The sequence below is a fragment of the Ovis aries genome, chromosome 15, assembly GCF_016772045.2.
Source record: "Ovis aries strain OAR_USU_Benz2616 breed Rambouillet chromosome 15, ARS-UI_Ramb_v3.0, whole genome shotgun sequence".
Classification (NCBI taxonomy): Eukaryota; Metazoa; Chordata; class Mammalia; order Artiodactyla; family Bovidae; genus Ovis; species Ovis aries.
Genome location: NC_056068.1, coordinates 8,534,324 through 8,555,131, shown reverse-complemented (window position 1 = coordinate 8,555,131; position 20,808 = coordinate 8,534,324). Strand labels below are relative to the sequence as shown.

General features: G+C 38.4%; 1 protein-coding gene across 1 annotated transcript in view; it reads left to right on the top strand.

Moving 5' to 3' along the window:
• The window catches only part of CNTN5 (contactin 5), a 1,662,845-nt gene that overhangs the window by 1,557,225 nt on the left and 84,812 nt on the right, over window positions 1-20,808 (top strand). The window contains exon 18 of the mRNA XM_027979105.3: window positions 14,954-15,103. Coding sequence (XP_027834906.2) covers window positions 14,954-15,103 — 150 coding nt within the window. The remainder of the gene's footprint in view (window positions 1-14,953; window positions 15,104-20,808) is intronic.

Genomic DNA, 20,808 nt, shown 5'->3' with positions numbered 1-20,808 from the left:
TTCGCAAAGTAATGTCTCTGCTTTTTAATATGCTGTCTAGGCTTGTCATAGCTTTCCTTCCAAGCAGGAAGTGTCTTTTAATTTCATGGCTGCTGTCACCATCTGCAATGATTTTGGAGCCCAAGAAGATAAAGTCTTTCACTGTCTTCATTGTTTCCCTGTCTATTTTGCCATGAAGTGATGGGACTGGATGCCATGGTCTTCGTGTTTTGAATGGTGAGTTTTAAACTAGCTTCTTCTCTCTCCTCTCTCACTTCCATCAAGAAACTCTTTAGTCCTTCTTTGCCTTCTACCATAGGGGTGGTGTCATCTGTATGTCTGAGGTTATTGATATTTCTCCCAGAAAGCTTGATTCCAGCTTGTGCTTCATCCAGCTGGGAATTTCACATGTTGTACTCTGCATAGAAGTTAAACAAGCAGGGTGACAATATACAGTCTTGACGTACTCCTTTGTTCTCTATCTGGTTCTAACTGTTGTTTCTTACATACAGATTTTTCAGGAGGCAGGTAAGGTGGTCTGGTATTCCCATTTCTTTAAGAATTTTTCACAGATTGTTGAGATACATACAGTCAAAGGCTTTAGCTTAGTCAATGAAGCAGAAGTAGATGTTTTTCTGGAATTCTTTCCTTTTTCTATGATCCAATGGATGTTGGCAATTTTGTCTCTGGTTCCTCTGCCTTTTCTAAATCCAGCTTCTACATATGGAATTTCTCAGTTCATGTACTGTTGACGCCTAGCTTGGAGAATTTTGAGCATTATTCTGCTAGCATGTGAGATGATTGAAATTGTGTGGTAGTTTGAACATTCTTTGGCATTGCCTTTCTTTGAGATTGGAGTGGAAACTGACCTTTTCCAGTCTTGTGGTCACTGCTGAGTTTTCCAAATTTCCTGGCATATTGAGTGAAGCACTTTAATACTATCATCTTTTAGGATTTGAAAAAGCTCGGCTGGAATTCCATCACCTCCATTAGCTTTATTCGTGGTGATGCTTCATAAGGTCCACTTGACTTCACACTCCAAGATGTTTGGCTCTAGGTGAGTGATCACACCATCATGGTTATCTGGGTCACTGAGATTGTTTTTATATAATTCTGTGTATTCTTGACACCTTTTTGTAATATATTCTGCATCTTTTATGTCCATACAATTTCTGTCCTTTATTGTGTCCATCTTCACATGAAATATTCCTTTGGTATCTTTAATTTTCTTGAAGAGGTCTCTAGCCTTTCCCATTGTATTTTTTCCCTCTATTTCTTTGCACTGATCACTGAGGAAGGCTTTCTTATCTCTCCTTGCTATTCTTGTGGAAATGTGCATTCAGATGGATATATCTTTCCTTTTCTCCGTTGCCTTTAGCTTCTCTTCTTTTCTCAGCTATTTTTAAGGCCTCCCCAGACAACGATTTTGCCTTTTTGCATTTCTTTTTCTTGGGGATAATTTTGATCACTACACCTTAATCAATGTTGTGAACCTTTGTCCATAGTTCTTCAGGCACTGTGTCTGTCAGATCTAACCCCTTGAATCTATTTGTCACTTCCAATGTATGAAGTGAAGTTGCTCAATTGTGTCCGGCTCTTTGGACCCCCATGGACTGTAACCTACCAGTCTCTTCCGTCCATGGGATTTTCCAAGCAAGAGTACTGGAGTGGGTTGCCATTTCCTTCTCCAGAGGATCTTCCCAACCCAGGGATCGAACCTGGGTCTCCCACATTGTAGGCAGATGCTTTACCATCTGAGACACCAGGGAAGTCCTTTCCACTGTATAATTATAACAGGTCTGATTTAGATCATACCTGAATGGTCTCGTGGTTTTCCCTACTTTCTTTAAGCCTGAATTTTGCAATAAGGAGTTCATTATCTTATCCACGGTCAGGTCCTGGTCTTGTTTTTGCTGACTGTATAGAGTTTCTCAATCTTCAGCTACAAAAAATACAGTCTAATTTTGATATCAACCAACTGGTGATGTCCATGTATAAAATCACTTCTTCTGTTGTTGGATGAGGGTTTTTGCTATAATAAAAGTATTTCCTTGGCAAAACTCTGTTAGCCTTTGCCTTGCTTCATTTTGTACTCTAAGGCCAAACTTACATGCTACTCCGGGTATCTCTTGACTTCCTACTTTTGCATTCCATTCCCCTATCATGTAAAGGACTTTTTTTTTTTTTTTTTTTAGTGTTAGTTCTAGAAGGTCTTATTGGTCTTCATAGAACTGTTCAACTTCAGCTTCTTTGGAGTTAGTGGTTGGAGCATAGACTTGGATTACTGTGATACTGAGGGGTTTGCCTTGCAAACAAACAAGGATCATTCTGTCACTTTTGAGATTGCACCCAGGTACTGCATTTTGGACTTTTTTTTTTTTTTAATTGAACGTTACTCCATTTTTTCTAAGGGATTCTTGCCCACAGTAGTAGGTATAATGGTCATCTGAGTTAAATTCACCCATTCCACTCCATTTTATCTCACTGATTCCTAAAATGTCAGTGTTCACTGTTGCCATCTCCTGTTTGACCACTTGCAATTTACATTGATCCATGGACCTAACATTCCAGATTCCTATGCAATATTATTCTTTGCAGCATCAAACTTTACTTCTATCACCAGTCACATCCACAACTGGGCATTGTTTTTGCTTTGGCTCAGCCTCTTCATTCTTTCAGGAGTTATTTCTCACTTTTCTCCAGTTAGTGTATTTGGCACTACTGACCTGTGGGGTTCATCTTTCAGTATCATATCTTTTTGCCTTTTCATACTGGAAAAAAGTATTCTATGCACACTGAAACAGAGAGAAAGCTGTGGTATCAACACTTATGTTAGACAAAATAGACTTTAAAGCAAAGACTGTAACAAGAGACAAACAAAGATATTTTATACTGTGGAAGAGATCAATCCAAAAAGAAAATATAACAATTATATATATATATATATTTAATAAATACAAATATATATTTATATATAAATATCAATTCAAAAGAAAATATAACAATTATAAATATATATATATATATATATATATAAATGCAACACAGGAACTCTTGCATACATAAAGCCTATATTAGCAAAATAAAGGAAAACTTGGCAGTAACACAATAGTAGTGAGGATTTTAAGATTTTACTTATATTAATGGACTCAGCTTCCAGACAGGAAATCAATAGGAAACACTGTCCTTAGATGATATATTACACCAGGTGGATTCATTGATATCTACAGAGCATTCCATCCAAAAGAGCAGAAAACACATTCTCTTGAAGCATGCATGTATTAGTCTCCAGGATAAACAACATGCTAGACCACAGCACAAATTTTTGAAGAATTAAATCATACTGAGCACTTTTACAACTACAATGACTTAAGAATAGAAATCAACTACAAGATAAAAATTGCAAAAAAAAACACAAACGCATGTATGGTAAACAATATACTACTAAATAGCTAAAGGCTAGAGACTTTCCAGGCTGTCCAGTGGTTAAGAGTCCACACTTCCAGTACAGGAGCTGTGGATTAGATCCCTGATCAAGAAACTAAGAGTCTGCACAGCCAAAAAATAAATAAAATAATTTTTTAAAGGAATGCATTGGTCTGCAGATGTATGTTCATACTTGCATGCTAAGTCACTTCACTTGTATCTGACTCTTGTGACCCTATGGACTGCAACCCACCAGGTTCCTCTGTCTATGAGATTCTCCAGGCAAGAATACTGGAGTGGGTTGCCATGCCCTCCTCCAGGGGATGTTCTAAACCCAGGAATCAAACCCATGTCTCTTATGTCTCCTGCATTGGCTGGCAGGTCTTTACCACTAATTCCACCTTGGAAGTCCAAAAATTTAAAAGTGTGTTAACACCTATTCTTCTCAAACTATCCAAAAAATTGAGAGATAAAGACATTCCAAAATCATTCTATGAAGGAAGCATCACCTTGGTTTCAAAACTAGATAAAGGCAATACAGAAAAGAAAAATATATGCCAATATCACTGATGAACACATTCAAAAATCTTCAACATAACATTAACAAGCTGAATTGAACAATGCATAAATAGAATCACACGCAAAAATCAAGTGAGATTTATACCAGGAATGCAAAGATGATCCAATATTCCAATATCAATCCTTGTGATATATAACACATTAAAAAATTGAAGAATAAAAGTCATATAATCATCAAAATAGGTACAGAAAATCTTTTGACAAAATTCAACATTCATTTATGACAAAAATTCTCAACAAATAGATATAGAGGAAATATGCCTCAACATAGTAAAATCAATATATGACAAGCCCACAGCTAACATCAAATTTCAAGTAAGATCATAGGTGTTCCAAGAGGGCATCAGAGAGCAGACACACTGAAACCATATTCACAAAAAACTAGTCAATCCAATCACACTAGGACCACAGCCCTGTCTAACTCAGTGAAACTAAGCCATGCCCGTGGGGCAACCCAGGGTGGGCAGGTCATGGTGGAGAGATCTGACAGAATGCGGTCCACTGGAGAAGGGAATGGTAAACCACTTCAATATTCTTGCCTTGAGAATCCCATGAACAGTATGAAAAGGCAAAATGATAGGATACTGAAAGAGGAACTCCCCAGGTCAGTAGGTGCCCAATATGCTACTAGAGATCAGTGGAGAAATAACTCCAGAAAGAATGAAGGGATGGAGCCAAAGCAAAAACAATACCCAGCTGTGGATGTGACTGGTGATAGAAGCAAGGTCTGATGCTGTAAAGAGCAATATTGCATAGGAACCTGGAATATCAGGTACATGAATCAAGGCAAATTGCAAGTGGTCAAACAGGAGATGGTAAGAGTGAATGTCGACATTCTAGGAATCAGTGAACTAAAATGGACTGGAATGGGTGAATTTAACTCAGATGGCCATTATATCTACTACTATGGGCAGGAATCCCTTAGAAGAAATGGAGTAGCCATCATGGTCAAAAACAGAGTCTGAAATGCAGTACTTGGATGCAGTCTCAAAAACGACAGAATGATATCTGCTCATTTCCAAGGCAACCCATTCAATATCATGGTAATCCAAGTCTATGCCCCAACCAGTAATGCTGAAGAACCTGAAGTTGAACGGTTTTATGAACCTACAAGACCTTTTAGAACTAACACCCAAAAAGATGTCCTTTTCATTACAGGGGACTGGAATGAAAAGTAGGAAGTCAAGAAACACCTGGAGTAACAGGCAAATTTGGCCTTGAAATGCAGAATGAAGCAGGGCAAAGACTAATAGTTTTGCCAAGAAATGCACTGGTCATAGCAAACACCCTCTTCCAACAACACAAGAGAAGACTCTACACATGGAAATCATCAGCTGGTCAATACCGAAATCAGATTGATTATATTCTTTGCAGCCAAAGATGGAGAAGCTCTATACAGTCAACAAAAACAAGACCAGGAGCTGACTGTGGCTCAGATCATGAACACCTTATTACCAAATTCAGACTCAAATTGAAGACAGTAGGGAAAACCACTAGACCATTCAGGTATGACCTCAATCAAATCCTTTATGATTATATAGTGGAAGTGAGAAATACATTTAAGGGCCTAGATCTGATAGATAGAGTGCCTGATGAACTATGGAATGAGGTTCATGACATTGTAGAGGAGACAGGGATCAAGACCATCCCCATGGAAAAGAAATGAAAGAAAGCAAAATGGCTGTCTGGGGAGGACTTACAAATAGCTGTGAAAAGAAGAGAGGTGAAAGCAAAGGAGAAAAGGAAAGATATAAGCATCTGAATACAGAGTTCCAAAGAATAGCAAGAAGAGATAAGAAAACCTTCTTCATTGATCAATGCAAAGAAATAGAGGAAAAGAACAGAATGGGAAGGACTAGAGATCTCTTCAAGAAAATTAGAGATACCAAGGGAACACTTCATGCAAAGATGGGCTCGATAAAGGACAAAAATGGTATGGACCTAACAGAGGCAGACTATATTAAGAAGAGGTGTCAGGAATACACAGAAGAACTATACAAAAAAGATCTTCATGACCCGGATAATCACGATGGTGTGATCACTCATCTAGAGCCAGACATCCTGGAACGTGAAGTCAAGTGGGCCTTAGAAAGCATCACTATGAACAAAGGTAGTGGAGGGGATGGAATTCCAGTTGAGCTATTTCAAATCCTGAAAGATGATGCTGTGAAAGTGCTGCACTCAATATGCCAGCAAATTTGGAAAACTCAGCAGTGGCCACAGGACTGGAAAAGGTCAGTTTTCATTCCAATCCCAAAGAAAGAAAATGCCAAAGAATGCTCAAACTACCACACAATTGCATTCATCTCACATGCTAGTAAAGGAATGCACAAAATTCTCCAAGCCAGGCTTCAGCAATACGTGAACCGTGAACTTCCTGATGTTCAAGCAGGTTTTAGAAAAGGCAGAGGAACCAGAGATCAAATTGCCAACATCCGCTGGATCATGGAAAAAGCAAGAGAGTTCCAGAAAAAAACATCTATTTCTGCTTTATTGACTATGCCAAAGCCTTTGACTGTGTGGATCACAATAAACTGTGGAAAATTCTGAAAGAGATGGGAATACAGACCACCTGACCTGCCTCTTGAGAAATTGAATGCAGGTCAGGAAGCAACAGTTAGAACTGGACATGGAACAACAGACTCCTTTTCCAAATAGGAAAAGGAGTACGTCAAGGCTGTATATTGTCACCCTGCTTATTTAACTTCTATGAAGAGTACATCATGAGAAACGCTGGGCTGGAAGAAGCACAAGCTGGAATCAAGATTGCTGGGAGAAATATCAATAACCTCAGATATGCAGATGACACCACCCTTATGGCAGAAAGTGAAGAGGAACTCAAAAGCCTCTTGATGAAAGTGAAAGTGAAGAGTGAAAAAGTTCACTTAAAGCTCAACGTCCAGAAAACGAAGATCATGGCATCCAGTCCCATCACTTCATGGCAAATAGATGGGGAAACAGTCGAAACAGTGTCAGACTTAATTTTGGGGGGCTCCAAAATCACTGCAGATGGTGACTGCAGCCATGAAATTAAAAGACGCTTACTCCTTGGAAGAAAATTTATGACCAACCTAGAGAGCATATTCAAAAGAAGAGACATTACTTTGCCGGCAAAGGTCCATCTAGTCAAGGCTATGGTTTTTCCAGTAGTCATGTACGGATGTGAGACTTGGACTGTGAAGAAGGCTGAGCACCAAAGAACTGATGCTTTTGAACTGTGGTGTTGGAGAAGACTCTTGAGAGTCCCTTGGGCTGCAAGGAGGTCCAACCGGTCCATTCTGAAGGAGATCAGCCCTGGGATTTCTTTGGAAGGAATGATGCGAAAGCTGAACTCCAGTACTTTGGCCACCTCATGCGAAGAGTTGACTCATTGGAAAAGACTCTGATGCTGGGAGGGATTGGGGGCAGGAGGAGAAGGGGACGACAGAGGATGAGATGGCTGGATGGCTTCACTGACTTGATGAACGTGAATCTACGTGAACTCCAGGAGTTGGTGATGGACAGGGAGGCCTGGCGTGCTGTGATTCATCAGGCTGTGATTCATGGGCTCACAAAGAGTTGGACAAGATTGAGCGGCTGAACTGAACTGAACATCAAATTCAGTGGTGGAAATCTAAAAGCATTTCCTCTAAGATCAGGAACAAACCAAGAATGCCACTTATACCACCTCTATGGAAGTCCTAGCCATAACAATCAGGCCAAAAAATAAATGTAAGGAATCCAAATTGGAAAGGATGTAAACTTTCCAGTAAACTCAGTTTTCAGATGACATGAAAGAAATAAAGTGAAGTCTCTTAGACATGTCCCACTCTTTGCCACCCAATGGACTGTAGCCTACCAGGCTCCACGGTCCGTGGGATTTTCCAGGCAAGAGTACTGGAGTGGGTGCCATTTCCTTCTTCAGATGACATAATAATATACTATACACAGAAAAAGATTTGATGAAAGAATTAATATTATTAAAATAACCAAACTACCTAAGGCAATCTACAGATTCAATCCACTATCTATCAAAATATTAATGGCATTTTTCACAGATCTAGAACAAATAACTTCTAAAATTTATATGGAAACACAAAACATCCAAATAGCCTAAACAGTTGAACAAAAAAGCAAAAGCTGGGGTATCATGTTCCTTGATTTTGAAATGTACTTCCAAGCTACAATAATCAAAATAGTAGGGAAATGAGAGCCCAGAAATAAACCCATAAACATATGGTCAATTAACCTATGATAAATAATGCAAGAATGGGGAAAGAAAAACCTTTTCAATAAATAATGCTTGGAAAACTGAACAGCTTCATACAAAAGAATCAAATTGGACTACTTTCTCACACCATCTTCAAAAAAAAAAAAAAAAACTCAAAATGGATTAAAGACTTAAATGAAACCATAAAATTCCATAAAATTCCTAGAAGAAAATATAATATGCTCTTCAGCATGAGACCTAATATTTTTGGGGATCTGTCTTCTCAGGTAAGGGCAACAAAAGCAAAAATAAACAAATGGGACTACACCAAACTAAAAATTTTAGCATAACAAAGGAAACTATAAACAAAACAAAAAGGTAGTCTACTGAAATATTTGAAGATATTTGCAAATCATACATCTAATAAGGGGTTAATATACAAAATAGAAAAAGAACTCATACAACTCATCATTAACAACGTCAAACTTAATTAAAAAATAGGCAGAGAATCTGAATAGACATTTTTCCAAAGAAGACATAGAGATGGGCACAGACACATGAAAAGATGCTCATCATCACTAATCACAGAGAAATGCATGTCAAAACTGCAATGAGCTATTACTTCACACCTATGAGAATTGTTTTTATTGAAAAGGCAATAAATAAGAAATGCTAATGAGCATATGGAAAAAAGAAAAATCCTGTGCACTCTTCATAAGAACATAAGTTGGTATAGCCACTATGGAAACAGTAATTACTTTCTCAAAATAATTAAGAAATTGAATTACTAAACAATCCAGCAATCCTACTTTGCGGTATTTATCCAAATAAAATAAAAACACTAGCTCAAAAAGATGTATGCATTCCAATATTCATTGAAGCACTATTTACAATAGCCAAGATACAGAAGCAATCTAAGTGTTCATTGATAGATGGATAATGAATATTCGGTATACACACACAATGGAATATTTCTCAGCTATAATAAAAATGGAATCTTGGCATTTGACACAACATGGATGGTTTTGGTGGAAAAAACACAAGCTGGAATCAAGATTGCCAGGAGAAATATCAATAACCTCAGATATGCAGATGACACAACCCTTATGGCAGAAAGTGAAGAGGAACTCAAAAGCCTCTTGATGAAAGTGAAAGAGGAGAGTGAAAAAATTGGCTTAAAACTCAACAGTCAGAAAACGAAGATCATGGCATCCAGTCCCATCACTTCATGGCAAATAGATGGGGAAACAGTAGAAACAGTGTCAGACTTAATTTTGGGGGGCTTCAAAATCACTGCAGATGGTGACTGCAGCCATGAAATTAAAAGACGCTTACTCCTTGGAAGAAAATTTATGACCAACCTAGAGAGCATATTCAAAAGAAGAGACTTACTTTGCCGACTAAGGTCCATCTAGTCAAGGCTATGGTTTTTCCAGTAGTCATGTACGGATGTGAGACTTGGACTGTGAAGAAGGCTGAGCGCTGAAGAACTGATGCTTTTGAACTGTGGTGTTGGAGAAGACTCTTGAGAGTCCCTTGGGCTGCAAGGAGGTCCAACCGGTCCATTCTGAAGGAGATCAGCCCTGGGATTTCTTTGGAAGGAATGATGCGAAAGCTGAACTCCAGTACTTTGGCCACCTCATGTGAAGAGTTGACTCATTGGAAAAGACTCTGATGCTGGGAGGGATTGGGGGCAGGAGGAGAAGGGGACGACAGAGGATGGAGATGGCTGGATGGCATCACTGACTTGATGGACATGAATCTGAGTGAACTCTGGGAGTTGGTGATGGACAGGGAGGCCTGGCAGGCTGCGATTCATGGGGTCACAAAGAGTCAGACATGACTGAGCAACTGAACTGACCTGATGCTAACAAAACAATCAAATACCACATGATCTCACTTATATGTGAAATTCACCAAACAAACAAACAAACAAAACAAAATGAAAACAGACTCTTAGATATAGAGAATAGACTGGTGTTATCAGAAGGTTGGGATTGGGGGATGTAAAGTAGGTGAAGGAGATTAAGAGGTTCAAGCCTCCAATTATAAATAAACACGTTACAAGCATGTAATATACAGCATAAGAGTAACAGTATGGTTAGTACTATTGTGATATATTTGTTTGGGGACAGATGGTTACTAGATATACTATGGCAGTCATTTCAGAATGTACTCAAAGGTCAAATCAATATGTAGCACACCTGAAATCTAACATAGTGTTGTACATCAAGTGTATTTAAAAAAAACATTATTTAAATTTTAAAATATTTTAAATTACCACCTGCCTGCTTTGGACTGAGTTGTGTCTCCCCAAAATTAGTATGTCAAAACCCTAACCCCTGTATAACCATACTTGGAGACTAGGCCTTTACGGAGATCAAAGGGCACCTAGATGTATGAGACTGGAGTTTAAGAGTGAGGTTTAGAATGAAGATATAAATTAGGAAATTACTGGTATATAAATTGCAGTTAATGCCATAAGATTGCATGCACTCTCCAAGGATGTAAGTATAAAACAAAGAAAAAAGGAGTATGAAAATTGAGCACTCCAATAGTAAGAGGTTGTGAAAGAGTATTCAACCAAAAGATATAGAGAGTAAGCAGCCATTTAGTTTTAGAAAAAGACAATGTGATATCCTGACAGACAAAAAATAAAATCTAGCAAGGAAGAAAAAGTAATCAACTTGGTCAAATGCTGCTGACTTGGCAACTATTATGAGGAAATGAGACTTGATCATTAATTTAAACAAACTGGAGGTTATTCATGATCTTGATACTAGAAGTTACAGTAAAATTTTAAGGACTAAAGACTCATAAGAATTGGCTCAAGAGAAAATGGGAGAAAAGTTAATATAGAAAACTCTCTTAAGAAGTCTTACTGCAAGTGGAATCAAAATACTCTGAAGTCAGAGATGTCATAATTTGCTTATGAATTGGAGCGGGACAAGAGAAAAAAGTAGAAATACAGGATGGCTTCAAAGTTTGGGATATAGCAATTGTCATTCACTGAATAAGGAATACTGCAGAAGTGGGGGAAGAAATTAAGATTAACTCTATCTAAATGGAAATGTTTCATAGATTATAGGGCATATGAATTTGGAGTCTAGGGAGGAAGTTCATGGCTGAAAATGTTACAGCCATCAGCATACAGAAGGTATTTAGAACCATGAGACTGGATAAGATCACCTTAGAGTACAATAAAAAAGAAAAGGCAGTTAGTAGAATTATGGTGCATCTGGAAGATAAAAAGAAAGTAGCAATGCAGACTGAAGAGGCATAATTGGAAACAAGAAGAGCGGAAGTTTTGAAAAGCATTTCAAAGAACAGAGAATGATTAATTGTGCGAAGCATGATGTTGGAACAAATAAAATAAGGACAGAAATGTGAGCACAATGTTTTAGAATTGGAGGCCACTGGTGATCTCGATGGGAGCAGTTATGGTGGATTGCTGGAGCTGAGAGCCTGGCTGCAGTGAGTCCAAGAGTGAATGTGTGTGTGTGTGTGTGTGTGTGTGTGTGTGTGTGTGTGTGTATGTGTGTGTGTGTTCAGTCAGGTCTGACTCTTTGTGACCCCATGAGCTGTAGTCTGCCAAGCTCCTCTGTCCATGGAATTTTCCGGTTAAGAATATTCTAGTGGGTAGCCATTCCCTCCTCCAGGGGATCTTCCCCACCCAGGGATCAAACCTATGTCTCCTATATCTCCTGCTTTGGCAGGGAGATTCTTTACCTCTGCACCACTCAGCAAGTTTCAAGAGTGAATTAAAAGAGAATAAATGGAGACAGAAAATAAGGGGAAAATATTAATGACTCTCAAGAAGCTTTGCTGTAAAAGAAACATAGAGAATGGGTGAAGGTTGGAAGGCAAGAAAATTTTAAAAGAATTTTGTTTTGTTTTTAAGTGGAAAAATATCTGCATGCCTGTATTAGAGACCTTGGCAGGGGAAGGGAGTGGATAGGAGAGAGACACAACTGAGCTGGACTGGTTACTCTTCTATACAATATTTTAAGAGGGCTACTCCTTGAGAGGCATGAAGTTGCCTCAGAGGGGACTCAGTTTTCTCCTGGAGTAAAACGTTTTAAGCAAGTTGAGGAAGAAGGATGCAGACAAGGGGATTTTGCTAGTGATGGATTACGAATTCCAAAGATCATAGTCACAGGCTTTTATTTTATTTATTTATTTATTTTTTACTTTACAATATTGTATTTGTTTTGCCATACATCAACATGAATCTGCCACGGGTATACATGTGTTCCTCATCCTGAACCCCCTCCCTCCTCCCTCCTCATACCATCCCTCTGGGTCGTCCCAGTGCACCAGCCCCAAGCATCCAGTATCATGCATCAAACCTGGACTGGCGATTCATTTCATATATGATATTATACATGTTTCAATGCCATTCTCCCAAATCATCCCACCCTCGCCCTCTCCCACAGAGTCCAAAAGACTGTTCTATACATCTGTGTCTGTTTTGCTGTCTCCTATACAAGGTTATCATTACCATCTTTCCAAATTCCATATATATGTGTTAGTATACTGTATTGGTGTTTTTCTTTCTGGCTCACTTCACTCCGTATAATCGGCTCCAGTTTCATCCACCTCATTAGAACTGATTCAAATATATTCTTTTTAATGGCTGAGTAATACTCCATTGTGTATATGTACCACAGCTTTCTTATCCATTCATCTGCTGATGGACATCTAGGTTGCTTCCATGTCCTGGCTATTCTAAACAGTGCTGTGATGAACATTGGGGTACATGTGTCTCTTTCAATTCTGGTTTCCTTGGTGTGTGTGCCCAGTAATGGGATGTTAGAGAAGGACGGCAATTGAGACAGACAGAGTTCTACAGGGATTAGAGTAAAGGATGAGGGATGACGTCTATGCCTGGAGTTGCTTGGAGTGACAGATATAAACAGAATTCAATGAAACAGTAGGTCCTGATGGACCCAAGGCAAGTACTGGTGAATCAGTTTATTCTTGGATCTCGGGAGAGCTCAGTGTCTTGGTATCTCTTCTTCCCACCTTTATGTTTGGCAGACATAGCTCAGCTTTCTGCCAAATGGTGTACTGAACAGTGGCCTTAATCCTCTACCACTCAGACTTCAAAGATGTTGCTCATTTGCCAGTGCAGCAAAAGAGGACAGACATTTTTTTGTTGTTGTTGTTTCATGTTTTCACTTCACTGCTTTAAAAAGTCTGCTCTATAGGGCTGTGAGATTGGTCAGGCAGCCCACGCTGCCTATGCTCTGAGCATTCAGCTTTCATGGAATTGATTATTTGGTAATATTCTCTTGTTGCGTTTCAAGAGAGATTTTCATGGGAAATGCAAGATGCATTTTATTTCACCTTGTTGTAGTAAAAGTCTACAGCGTCATCAAATCAAAAGCCTCTCCCCTCCCCAACACTGCCCTGCCATGCTTAAACAGAAATCAGGGCAGCTATAAATTCAGAGGATGTTTGCACTTCATAGGGAGGTTTTGCACTTTCCTCACTTTCACCTCTGAAACAAATGTTCTTACAGAAATATTTCCTAGACAGCAGAGATGAGGGAACAAGAAAAGCAGTCCCAGATAGAGCATAAACACTATGTAAAAATGCTTTACTATGTGGTAATTATATTGACACACAGTTTTATGTTTTAATAAAAATCTAAATGTAGTACAAAAGTCACTCCAAGGAGAGTTCAGAGCTTCCACTTTGAAACCACAAACTCGAGTTTTTAAATTAGAAAGATATATTCTTAAACCACTACTTGGAACTGCCAAGTGGCTGAGCATGTTTGCCAGAACTGGGAGAGGCAAACTGCTCAAGAAATTTCCCTAGAAATATAAGAACTGTTTGCTTAAATTGGAGCTCTGGTTGGCATCTTCTCTGGGGTTGAAGGGTTGACAAAAAATATTTTAGTGTAGTTAATGGCAAGTTGTGTTGTGTCAATCTATGTGTAAAGATGAGATAAAAGAATTCTAACTATAACGGACTTTGGCATGTGCAACTGCTTACTTCTGAAGACTGATTTTTGTTTTACTAATGAGACTGGAAGTGACACATGACCACGTGATATAAGGGTATATGCAGAAGCCTGCCATGTCCATCAGGGCCTAATATCTTTTATTTCAATCTACAAGCATTTCTAGTTCACCTCAGTTCAATTCAATTCAGTCGCTCAATTGTGTCTAATTCTTTGGGACCCCATGGACTGCAGCACACCATGCTTCCCTGTCCATGACCAACTCCTGGAGCTTGCTCAAACTCATGTTCAGCGAGTCAGTGATGCTCTCCAACCATCTCATCCTCTGTCATCCCCTTCTCCTCCTGCTCCCAATCCCTTCCAGTGTCAGGGTCTTTTCCAGTGAATCAGTTGTTTGCATCAGATGGCCAAAGTATTAGAGCTTCAGCTTCAGCATCAGTCCCTCCAATGAATATTCAGGGCTAATATCCTTTAGGATTGACTGGATTGATTTCCTTGCTGTCCAAAGGACTCTCAAGAGTCTTCTCCAACACCACAGTTTAAAAACATCAATTCTTTGGCACTCAGCTTTTTTTATGGGCCAACTCTCACATCCATACATGACTACTGGAAAAACCATAGCTTTGACTAGATGGAAATTTGTTGGCAAAGTAATATCTCTGCTTTTCAATATGCTGTCTAGTTGGTCATAATTTTCCTTCCAAGGAGGAAGTGTCTTTTAATTTCATGGCTGCAGTCACAATTTGCAGTGATTTTGGAGCCCAAGAAAATAAAGTTCACCTAATGACATGAAATTTCCTTCTCCCTAGTTCCAGAAACCATAACAGGGGACATGGAATCAGCCATGGCAGTGGACCTGAACCCCTGGGTAGAATATGAATTCAGAGTGGTGGCCACCAATCCAATTGGGACTGGAGACCCAAGTACTCCATCTCGAATGATCCGCACAAATGAAGCAGGTAAGAATATTAGAGAGTCAGAATTCTAATGGGTATGCCCCTTAGTCACTTTTTTAAAATTTACTTATTTTTAATTAAAGGATAATTGCTTTACAATATTGTGTTGGCTTCTGCCATACATCAACATGGATCAGTCATATGTGTATATATATATTTATCCCCTCCCTTTTGAACCTTCCTCCCACTTCCCAATCCATCCCACCCTTCTAGGTTGTCACAGAGCCCTGGTTTTTGTTCCCTGAGTAATACAACAAATAATCACTTTTAATGCAATTTGAATTAACTATTATTGCTTTACTGTAATTTTTCAAAATTCATTTACCTGGATATCATAAAACTATTTCCTTTAAGATAATTATTTCATTTTATTTGTTTTCAGAGCTTTTTCTCCTTTTATCCACAAATACAGGTCTAGATGCTTCAATTTTCCTCCTTGCACTTATCTTCAAGTTAAGTTGAAGATGTTAGTTTCTCCTAATTATGTACTCATTCAATATAGCAGGTCCATAAAATTCAGAATAGATTAGCTCACCCTTTTTTTCTCCAGTGTTAGCAGTTACCTCTAATTATAGGCACTTTCTTAAAATTCTTTATGCTGCCTGCACCATCTGACCTGCTATAAATCATACTTTGAAAAGACAAATTTTGCCTTAACTTGACCAACTTATAAAACATCAGCATGCTTCCAGTCTTCTAGAATAATGTGTCTCTGAAAGAATGCTTATAAAGACCACATAAGGAAAATTAACAGCTTTATTTAAAAACAGATTTTAAGGTATCTTGTTTATCACTTGAAAGGAGCAGAATTAAAAAGTTGTTAATAGAGTTTTGACTACTTTGGACAAAGTCTTATTGAGATCTATCCTTTATGACCCTATCAAATTGTATGTAAAACATATTTGGTAAGGGACTAGTTTAGGCAAACACAAATATCAACAATGTTGATGAGAATAATTAAAACAATAGAGAAATGAAGAGGGGGTAGATCACAGATACAAGAGGGAGGAACATTAATGTCTTTACACTCAATGATAATGTGAATCTCAATCATTACAGTATAAGTACAGTAAGGGTGAGAATCTTGTCTTTTTTGTTCATTGTTTTATTGTTCACCTTGAACAATGTCTGGCACTGGTAGTATGTCTTTGTTGAAAGATTTAAAGAGACTGTTAGTTTCCTTTCCTTTATATGCTGCTACCCACACCAGGACCGAGGTCAGAGAAACATGTACATAGAAAACTAAGAATGAAATGTATACATTTTGTATCACAATTATTGAATTGGACCAAAAAATGTGATTTGTGACTTCTTGGAAATCGAATGCAGTTTATAATAATTAAACAATCGAGAGTGTTGGTTCTTTCTCTAAAACACACTCAGTCTCATTCTTTAAAAATAGAAATAAAAGAATCAGAAAGTGAAAATAATCATTACATAATGTGAGAATTACAATAATTCTCATAAAGTGAGACAAATAATTAAAATTGTTTTCTGCTGGGGTCCAGCCCCAGTGGATCCAGGGAATTCGAAGGTGGGGATGGTGTCAGCACCTTTGGAAATAACTTGTTTAATTACAGATAGAGAGGGATTAGAAGATTAGCAGAGAAAAAGAGGCTGAATAACTTGGTTCACATGGAATACCAATCACCACCTACGTAGGCAGCAGGCGTCTTCCTGTTCTCCCAAAGGAGAGGAGGCACTGAGGCCCCCCCAGTCCGATCTTAGAAGCCCAGGCAAAATTAATAGGCTTGGTGGGTACTCATGCACCAGATGGGAATTTGGCCAGAAAATAGTAGGAGAGAAAAAGGGGCTGAATAACTTGGTTTACGTGGGATACCAATAAAATTCCAAGACAAGGAATTTGCACCATCTACGTTGGGCCACCGGTGCCACTTGAATATTGGAAGATGCCCCTCCTTGGGCTCCTTCTCGTGTGGGCTTGAAAACCAGTGCAAATAAGTAGACTTGGAGGGCACCCACGCTCCAGATGGGAATTCAGCCAGAAAAACAGAGAGCAGAAAAGAATGACATGAGGGAATCAGTCTTTCCGGAAACTGATCCGATTTCTTTATTTTGGGGTTTGCTTATATACCTTTTGTTACACATAGGAATGAATACAGAGTCATGCGGGGGTCAGCAGTCCTGACCTTTATCAAAATCAGGTGCTTCACATAAAAAAAAGAAAAAAAAAAAAAAGGTCTTAGGGATATTACATCATCTTCTGGCCATGAGTGAGACCTGCTGACATTTTATGATCCTTTCTTTCTGATAATCAAAAAACTTATTTCTTCCAAGGGTGTTTTTTTTCTTAAACCAGGCACCACCCTCCAAATAAAGTTACATTCCTTTGGGTGAGGGTGTAGTGAGTTACAATCAAGAAAGGAATTTATTTGACCCAAGGTTAACATTATTAATCTTAAAGGTTAATGCTTATTTCTCCTAAATGCTAGTTATATTCATTATAAGGGCAGGGAACATGGAGATTTAGCAGCAAACATCAGCCCAACAAATGAAAATCCTTTCACCAATGTTCCCCTTAAGATCTATTTAGTCTTAAGATAGTGATAAAGTTACATTTTTACATAGCAAGGACACAGTGATTTATAACAAAGTACAGTGATCTATTACAAAAGAGAAAATTCATTAACTCAAAAAGTCTAGTATTGCTAACCTTAAAAACTACTATATTTCCTTTTCTATATTCCAAATACATTGCTTAATATATTCCCAGGTGCTTAAGGATATGGAGGCCTAGTGGCAATCATTGACTCAACAAGAAGAAAAAGCCCTATGCTAATTAAGACTTTCAAAATACTCCAAAACCCTCTGTGCTGTTTATGGTTAAGAGGTAGTAAACAATCATGTGCATAGTGGCAGGAGTACGGATAATCCTGTCACACAAGCTAGTCTGTCAGCAGAGAGGTTTGACCTGAGACATCCTTGTCCCACCCAGAGCAGGGAATTAGCAACAATTATTGACACAACAAATGAAAAACCCTTCACCAATATAATTCCTAACCAACCCACTATACTAATAATTTCTAACTCCCCAAAAGAATTTGCCTTTAGTAAGTCTAAAACATCTCATGCCTCTCAGATTGGGAGGCTGTAAATAATCACATGTGGCTGGACGAATCTACACAGGCTGGCTAGATAACCTTCAGAGGAGTCCGTAAGCTGAAACACTCTTGTCATGCCCAAGAATTTTTATTGCCTTGGAGCTGCACGTTTGCTCCTTCTCCAAGAGAAACGATTATGAGGGAGAGCATAAAATAGACTCTGGTTTTGGGGGGTAGATGCTCAGGAACACGGGGTTTCCTGAGGCTTGATCATGCCTTTGCGTATGCCAAGCCTCCTTCCACATGACCTTTGCCATGGGCGGAGTTCCTCAAGCTGGCCCCCGGCAGTTTTCATATAAAAATTAAGCACCAAAAAAATTAAAAATAGAGTAGCCTAATACATTGGAGAGTACATCATGAGAAATGCTGGGCTGGCAGAAACACAAGCTGGAATCAAGATTGCTGGGAGAAATATCAATGATCTCAGATATGCAGATGATACCACCCTTATCACAGAAAGTGAAGAGGAATTAAAAATCCTCTTGATGAAAGAGAAAGAGGAGAGTGATACAGTTGGCTTAAAGCTCAACATTCAGAAAACGAAGATCATGACATCTGGTCCCATCACTTCATGGCAAATAGATGGGAAAACAGTGGAAACAGTGTCAGACTTTATTTTGGGGGGCTCCAAAATCACTGCAGATGGTGATTGCAGCCATGAAATTAAAAGATGCTTACTCCTTGAAAGGAAAGTTATGACCAACCTAGGTAGCATATTGAAGAGCAGAGACATTACTTTGACAACAAAGGTCTGTCTGGTCAAGGCTATGGTTTTTCCAGTGGTCATGTATCGATATGAGAGTTGGACTGTGAAGAAGGCTGAGCGCCGAAGAATTGATGCTTTTGAACTGTGGTGTTGGAGAAGACTCTTGAGAGTCCCTTGGACTACGAGGAGATCCAACCAGTTTATTCTAAAGGAGATCAGTCCCGGGTTTTCTTTGGAAGGAATGATGCTAAAGCTTAAACCAGTACTTTGGCCATCTCATGTGAAGAGTTGACTCATTGGAAAAGACTCTGATGCTGGGAGGGATTGGGGGCAGGAGGAGAAGGGGACGACAGAGGATGAGATGGCCGGATGGCATCACTGACTCAATGGATGTGAGTCTGAGTGAATTCGTGCTGCAATTCATGGGGTCGCAAAAAGTCGGACACGACTGAGCGACTGAACTGAACTGAACTGAATACATTAGAAAAGATTCATTCATAGAAAAATCCAACTTTCTGCTTTTGTGCTTTGCCAATTACAAGTTGTTTTTTCTTGCTCCATTTTCAATAGTGTGAATTTTAAATTAAACATTAATTGCTTGGTTGCATTTCCATGCATTCATAAAAGCAGCCATGCTTTCATTGTGTACAGGTGTTCATTAATTAAGAGTATAACAGGTTAGTTGTTCCTCATTTTATGTACTCCCTCTGCAGATACTGAAATGACTGCCAACATTAGTACTTAGGCTCACATATTTTCTAAAAAGCACTGCCTTACTTTGCATATTGTTAATTGTGTTTAAACAAAGGCAAAGATTGCTGCCTAATTCAGATGCTCTCTATAAATATTCATTTCAAAAATAAATAATCCATTTGGGATGACTAATCCTTTTAGATTTTCAATAGTATAAATCTCTTTGTGCTATTAAAAAGTACTTTAAAAAAAACACTGTCACATTTCAAGCTAAATCGTATTCAGATGATGCATTTTAATAGACTTGCCCCTCATCTATTTCTGCTGCTACTTCCATCATATAATGCCTGTCTCTCCATTTTATCATGAGTTCTATATACATGACATACTCTAGTCCATTAAAATCTTATGGAAGAGAAGAGAAATAGCATGAAAATTCATGAAATACTCTTTTTTGAAAATGAATTGAGGAAAGCTGTACTGTGCACTTTATGCTTCTTATGCTTTGGTAACACTCAAGGCTAGAGCTACTAATGGTGTTGAACCAAGTGTTGAGTTTTGTCCCTGTTTTGTCAGGCAGCACAGATTAAAAGGGACACCAACATCCTGAGACATCTTCTCAAGTGATGCACTCTGCCTCTATTGAGTACACGTCCTGTATTTTAAAAGATGATGCTGTTCTAATGGACCAAGTAATCTTTGAAAAGCAGTGGAGCTGCTTGGAAGAGAAAAGGTCTCACACTCAGGATATTGAGTTGAAAGCTTTATGTCCCTTTAAATTCTTCTCTTTACTAGAATATTCTAAACCCAAAGCACTTTTAGTAAAGCATTTTTACCTTAGATTGTTTCTTGTCCACATGTCCCAAAAGGTTAAATTTTCTTTACAATATCCTATAGGGTTTATTTTTAATTTTATAGTCATCAAAATACTCTTAGTAGTCAATAAATATAGGATAAATTGTTTTAGTCAACTTATTATAATTAGGATGTCAAAATCGTCATACAAATACAGGTTTCCTCAGCTATACAAAAGAAAGGCATTCCTATGAAAATTTTGTAAGTAAAAATGCCATCAAATGAAGAATTTTTATTTCATTTAGCGCTCAAGTTCTTTGAAATTTTCATTCAGTTTTCATTTTTCACCTTTTTTCACAGAAGTGAAAATCTCTTCAGATTTCTTTCAGTTA